This window comes from Hetaerina americana, unplaced genomic scaffold, assembly GCF_022747635.1.
Source record: "Hetaerina americana unplaced genomic scaffold, ioHetAmer1.1.p SCAF_6, whole genome shotgun sequence".
NCBI classification, from domain to species: Eukaryota; Metazoa; Arthropoda; class Insecta; order Odonata; family Calopterygidae; genus Hetaerina; species Hetaerina americana.
Window position 1 is genome coordinate 13824370 of NW_027287205.1, and position 7336 is coordinate 13831705.

The window sequence follows — 7336 nt, forward strand, 5'->3', positions numbered from 1 at the left end:
GTGATAATGGATTTCCAAAACGTTAAGTCTGAAAACGTCGAATATGTAAAGAAAATTAATTATTCTAAAACCTTTACCTACTCACTGTATTCAAATTAACATACATACCCGCGATTGCTAGTTCCACGCACAAATGCCAAAATAGAGAATCCACAATCGTTGTGGCCACGTGCTCAACTTGACCAGAGACTAACAGGAGGTAGGTTCTATACCGAATGTCTTCCCCTTTACGATAACCTCTTTCTCTCTCTTCAGCAATCCACTGAAGCATTGCAAGCACATCCCTCGGCTGGACCTTAGACCATGGCAGGCTTATCAACCGAAGAAAAACCATTGCCCCTTGCATAATCATGGGAAGACAGGAGGACAAGGCTTAACGGGCTATGCACCTCCAGCAGGACTAGCCCCTGCAGGGGGTCCAGCGGTCGGAGCAGGTGCACCATTCGGGTCCTCCGCATTAGCACCTGAAGCACCAGCACAGGTAGGTGGAGCACCGGCACGTGAATCCCCAGCATCGGCAGGTGGAGTGCCTCCACCCGCACCGGGAGTAGGAGTGCCGCCATCGGCAGGTAGAGCGCCACCACCGGCAGCGGGAGCGCCACTACCGGCACCGGGAGTAGGAGTGCCGCCATCGGCAGGTAGAGCGCCACCACCGGCAGCGGGAGCGCCACCACCGGCACCGGGAGTAGGAGTGCCGCCATCGGCAGGTAGAGCGCCACCACCGGCAGCGGGAGCGCCACCACCGGCACCGGGAGTAGGAGTGCCGCCATCGGCAGGTAGAGCGCCACCACCGGCAGCGGGAGCGCCACCACCGGCACCGGGAGTAGGAGTGCCGCCATCGGCAGGTAGAGTACCTCCACCGGCAGGGGGAGCTGCGCCACCGGCAGGTAGAGTGCCATCACCGGCAGGGGGAGCGCTACCCCCGGCACCGGGATTAGGAGTGCCGCCATCGGCAGGTCGAGCGCCACCACCGCCAGGGGGAGCGCTACCACCGGCACCAGGAGTAGGAGTGCCGCCATCGGCAGGTAGAGCACCTCCACCGGCAGGGGGAGCTGCGCCACCGGCAGGTAGAGTGCCATCACCGGCAGGGGGAGCGCTACCACCGGCACCGGGAGTAGGAGTGCTGCCATCGGCAGGTAGAGCACCTCCACCGGCAGGGGGAGCTGCGCCACCGGCAGGTAGAGTGCCATCACCGGTAGGAAGAGCCCCACCACCCGCAGGGGTAGCCCCGGGAGGTGGAGTGCCTGCACCGGCCAGTGAAACACTGGCACCAGCAGATGGAGCACCGGCAGGGGGAGCATCGGTACCGGCAGTTGAAGTACCTGCGTTGATTGTTGGGGCACCGGAAGTGGCAGGTGGAGAAACGGCAGTGGTAGGTAGAGACCCGGCAGCGACGCCTGTAGGTGAAGCACCGGCAACGGTAGGTGGAGCCCAAGAATCGGCAGATGGAGCACTGGTACCGGAAATTGGAGCACCGGCTGCGGCAGGGGGAGCACCGGCACTGACAGGTGAATTACTAGCACCGGTAGGTGGAGCGCCTGAACCGGCAGGTGGAGCCATAGCATCAGTAGGTGGAGAACCGGCACCGGAAGCTGGAGCACCGCTACTGGGAGGTGGAGCACTGGCACCGGGAGCAGGAGCGCCGGCACCAGCAGGTGGAGCACTGGAACCGGAAGGAGGAGTGCAGGCACCGGCAGTTGGAGCACCGGCACTCACGGGTGAAAGGCCGGCACAAGCAGCAGGGGGATCATCGGCAGCAGTAGGGGGAGCATTAGAACCGATAGGTGAGCCACCGGCAGTGGCAGGTGAGCCACCGGCAGTGGCAGGTGAGCCACCGGCAGTGGCAGGTGGGCCACCGCCAGCGATAGGTGGGGCGCCTGAACCAGCAGGTAGAGCCCCAGAATTGGCAGGTGGAGCACCGGCATTCACGGGTGAAAGGCCGGCACCAGCAGCAGGGGGATCATCGGCAGCAGTAGGGGGAGCATTAGAACCGATAGGTGAGCCACCGGCAGTGGCAGGTGGGCCACCGCCAGCGATAGGTGGGGCGCCTGAACCAGCAGGTAGAGCCCCAGAATTGGCAGGTGGAGCACCGGCATTCACGGGTGAAAGGCCGGCACCAGCAGCAGGGGGATCATCGGCAGCGGTAGGGGGAGCATTAGAACCGATAGGTGAGCCACCGGCAGTGGCAGGTGGGCCACCGCCAGCGATAGGTGGGGCGCCTGAACCAGCAGGTAGAGCCCCAGAATTGGCAGGTGGAGCACCGGCACCGACGGGTGGAAGACCGGCACCAGCAACAGGTGGATCACCGACAGCAGCAGCGGTAGCACCTGCACCGGCAGGTGGATCCCCAGCATCAGTAGGTGGAGCACCTGCACCGGAAGTTAGAGCACCGCCAGGGGCAGGTGGAGCACCGACACTGGGAGTACGTCCACCGGCGGCGGCTGGTAGACCATCGGCACCGGTAGGGGGAGTACTAGCACCGCCCCCACCTGGCGGTCTGGGGGGACTGGGCAGTGGGCGCGGAACTGGTGGTAGGGGATGACCGAGCTAAGTAGGTGTAAAGGGCCCGCCAGGAACAGCGGACGCCCAAGCCGCGACAGGGCGGGGGAGGCAAACGGGGCGCAAAAGGCGGAACCAGATTTGCCAACGGGGGTGACTTTGGGGGCGGGAGTAGCGTGAAGAGTGGGTGCGTGAACGGTAACTGGCCGAAAATCAACAGAGGGTTGGCTATTTCGAGACAAGGTAACAATGGGCCGGAGGACAATGGAATAGAGACTGCTTGCAAAACAACCAGACACCTCAGCAGGCGATTGATCGGCAAGAGTCGTCCTACGTGGTCCCAAATTACTGCTGGACGAGTACTGGTGGGGTAGAACAACACGCGATTAACCAGCAAATGAGGATCACTCCATCCCAACAGCCCCAAGGGATGAGACTCTCCAGCGGAATAGCGCCCTGGATCCAGCTATACAGTTACGGCGTGTGTAGCTACAGTTTATTCAGTCGGTGGAGCCGCGGCACAGACTTCTTCCAGGGAAATGTTAATGCTTCGTCTTCGTCGTGGTATTGAGGGAAATTGCACGATATTCCGTTATAAAATGATATCTTGTTCCTAACCCCATTTACAAAGCCTACAATTTTATACCTCATTTGAACATGAACATTGAAACTCTGTAAATCATTATTTAAAATCAGCGAACTGCGTATGTCTTCCCACTTTGTAACTCTGGCTGATGCCGTCCAATTCTCTTCCCGTCATTGTAACAAAACGTGTGTCCTGCCAAAGGTCCAATGAGTCGCCCCTCCACTCCACTCTCCTTTTATTTTTTCTGCTTCCCCGTAATAACTTAAGCTATGGAAATGAGTGAGACAATTCCATTCTTCATATGGTAAAATTGGTGACTGCATTAGATTTATCCATGAGATTAGACTTGAATACTTAGCGTCCCTCAATTCAGAAATTTCATTCATACCTTGTTGAGTAATCACTAAATATTACCCAAATTCATGTAAGCATGTTGACCAAATGAACAAATGGCGAAATTGGTTTCTATCTACTATTTTAATAGTGTGTTACAGAATAAATGTGCAAACGAAAGTTCCTTACAAAAATCGCTGAGAAAAAATAGAACATAAAAATTAAGGATTCAAAGATGGAATGAGACACTAAGCGAGCTGCTAAAAGAGTCCTGCTGTTTCAACTATTTCAATGGAATGGATACATAATGATATATTGTTTCTAAATATATCATCAAAAATACGTTCCTTGGGGTAAGAAAATATGCTATTTCACTGTCTAATTATGCACATAAAAATTTATTTCTAATGAGATAAAATGATTTTACTGTCGACTTGATGTTAAGTAAAACTGGATGTAAATCAAGAGTAAATAAACCTATGCATTTCGCACTTGTATACATGTTCGTTACGATTCTCTCCTGTCTTTGTCTAATTAACCCCAATTCCCTGCAAATCTATTTTGCTTTCTACTCTCGGTCATTATTTCTCCCTTAATATGGCCCCCTTCCTCATTTAAATATCTCCTTGCACTTAACATTGGGTCATCAACCCCCTACTATCAAATATTTCCTTCTAGGCACACCCGCGACATTTCCTTCGATCATCAGGCGTAAATGAAGGCAGACTGGCAGATTCCACTAGAATTTTCATTTTTCACGACATTGGTTTCGTCAGGAGGCAACATCATCACGAGACAATGTTGGCAACACATGGGATATACATACAAGTACACATGATACATGCATAAATACTTGTACACATGATACATATTATATATATATATATATATAATGCAAATGATCGCCTGTTTCTTAGGAATAACTGGAAATGTAGCCCCCATGCCTTAGAGCAACGTAGAATTGTAAATTCTAAAAGGTACATGGAAATAGCAGCGGCAACGAAGGATCAGTCTTCATCATGACAATGCAAGCCCTCACCTAGCTGAAACTACTACCTATTTGACTGTCGACCGAAAAGGTCGAATTGATGGGTCATTCTCTGTACAGCGCTGATTTCAGCGCTGATTCAGATGTTTTTGAGGTACCTCAATTGGAGTGGAAAATGTGTTCCAAAAATTGGTTCCAGCGTATTCAAAAGTGTATTGATTATTATAGAGAATATTTCGAAAAACAATAAAGCCGTTTTTAACAATAAATTACTGTCTTTTCATTAATAAGCTGAAAATATAAATAGAAACCCTCGTCTAACATCGTCAGGCTGAAAAACTGACTGGACGGAAGAATTCAGTAAAATGCGAGTGGCATTCGTGCTGTTTGTCCATTCTCAAATCAAGCAAGACACATGCTAAAGATAATTGATAAAGCTGAGGGGAGTATTTTTCGGGAAATAGTCAAGGGAGAAACGAAGGCAGCTGAAATGCATAAACAAAAATAGATTTAGATCCTATGCTAGCCTTCAAAAAGAACTGGAAATACGTGGCGAAATGAAAACGATTTCCCACTGAACAACGTTGAGAAATAAAAACTCTTGAAGATACAAAGGAAAAATTAATGTGTGCTGTGAAACTTAAAAATTCTACAATACGGATTAAAAAAGTCATGAAATTCAGTAACCAAAGATAGCAGAGATCTATTATTATTAATAGGTTAATGTAGTTTTTTTGGATGGACACAACTACCAAATAAATACAGATATCTCTGTGCTGCAAAATTTTGGAGCACATTATTAGGAAACACATAATGAGATACCTTGATAACATTAAATTTTTATGTAAAAATGAACCCGGATTCAGGGAAAACCCGCTCATGCGAAATCCAGTTAGGATTATTTACACATGACTTACTTTTATCGGGTGAAAGTGGTAAGCAAATGGATGCGATATTTTAGAATTCTGAAAAGGCATTTGAAAAGGTTCCCCATGGTAAACTTATTCATAAATTGAAGTTCGTAGGTATAAACAAGGGCGAAATAAATTGGGGTTAAGAACTGGCAAATCAACGTACATATTAGCTTTCGTTATTTAGAAATCCCGAGCCTTAACCCTCGCCACCACCCTTACCAGCATACCCTGCACCTACCACACCCAAAACCTCGCACTCCCTACGCCAAAACGTCCGAAGCTGACCTAAAAAAGGCTTCCAAGGATGCCAAAAGGTAAAACTTTCTGAAATTTGGGAATCCTTTAACGTGTTATCTATTTTATTTCTATGATATCTTGTGCCGTCCAAATGATACATCGCTCCTATGAGTGCTTCTACATCTACTTCTGCGTAGTAGTTTTCAAGCGGTGGTAAAAATCGGCGGTGTTAGGTCACCACCCGTATTTAAGAATAAAACTGCATAAAAATCCCGCATATTCATGCAAATCTACACTAAAAAAATCGTATTTATTCATGAAAAAACCTTTGCAACTCATACGCATACAGATAAATATGCCATCAACAAGCACACACACTTACATAGGTCGCTTGGATAGTAAATATGCATACAATTTTACAAACTTTTATCGGGTGAAAGAGGTAGGCAAGCGGATGCGATATTTTTAGATCTTCAATGGGCATTTGATAAAATTCCCCCACGTAAATATTTTCATTAATTGTAGTTTGCATGCACAAACAATGGGGCAAAAACTTGATTGAAGACTTTCTTTCAGAGCGGGAACAGAGGGTATTCCTTGATGGCGCTAGTTCCGATAGCGTAAGAGTGGGGTACCTCAGGGAAGTGTAATCGGGCCGTTCCTTTTCTTGATTTTTGTTTTCGATTTGAACCGTGAAGTGAAAAGTAAGATTAGTATGTTCGCGGAAGACACTTGATTTATCGGGAGATATCTGGGGATGAGGATCGTTTTATTCTAGCGCAGGATTTAGATTGCATTACTAAATGGTGTTCAAAATGGCGGTTGTAATTAAACCTTAATAAATGTTCGATGGTAAATTTCTTCAGAAGAGATCAACGGGAGTTTATTACAATTTGCTGGAGTTGACCTAGAAATAGTGGATACGGTAAAATACCTTGTGGTTACAATCGATGAAAGCTTAACTTGGGGGACCTCGATTCGTAAATTCTGCGGGAAAACATACAAAAAAATTGGGATTTATTAGACGCATTGTTGGCAGATGTGACTCCAAGGTCAAGGAAAATTCTTACCACACTCTTGTAAGGCCTCATTTAGAGTATGCATCTAGTGTATGATATCCGAGTAAAAAAGGCCTCATTCGGAAAGTTGAGAAGGTTTAGCGCCGGGCAGCCCGTTTCGTTAAAAACTCTCACGATAAAGCGAAACGTGTCATTGAAATGCTTCTGGATTTGGGGGGACAGAATGCGGAAAAGTAGAGCATGTAATCTGAAGTGTGACTCCTGCCCCGCTAATTGCGTGGGCCAAATAGGCGTAGACTTCTATACCAGAGCAAATGAGTCTCGAGGACGTCTAAAGAAAGGATATAAAACTTTCATGGTGTCGAAATACATAATTGAAACCGATTATCAATGCAACTTCAACCCAAAATAATACACGTCGAGGAGAAAGGGAAGAACCTAGACGTCCCAGAACAATTAGACATCATTCAATACACGGTTCCAAAACCGGCATGATCAGTTGATAAATGACAATTTATTTCAGTCTCACTCCCCATTACTTGCCATAATATATTCCAATAATCCATCTCTTACCTGTTCTTCCTTACTCATTTAACACTCAAGGGCACACACCCATCCCCCATCCAACTTCCCGCCTCATCCCATCCCTCATAGCGACGCCATCTTCAACACCAACAGAAGAACAAAACCTGGGTTAACCTCGGTGGGGAACAAACCTTTCTCCCCCTCCCCTTTCGACAGACCCTTCCCTGAGATAATC

At 48.1% G+C, this 7336-nt stretch overlaps 1 protein-coding gene across 1 annotated transcript; it reads right to left on the reverse strand.

Annotated features, from left to right (window-relative positions):
• Positions 1-381: 381 nt before the first annotated feature.
• LOC139695251 (mucin-1-like) lies at positions 382-6661 on the reverse strand. The gene is made up of 2 exons (XM_071593942.1): positions 6628-6661; positions 382-2525 (listed from the first exon to the last, which is right to left on the reverse strand). Exons 1-2 carry the CDS (start codon positions 6659-6661, stop codon positions 382-384), a joined length of 2178 nt encoding a protein of 725 aa, XP_071450043.1.
• Positions 6662-7336: the final 675 nt, after the last annotated feature.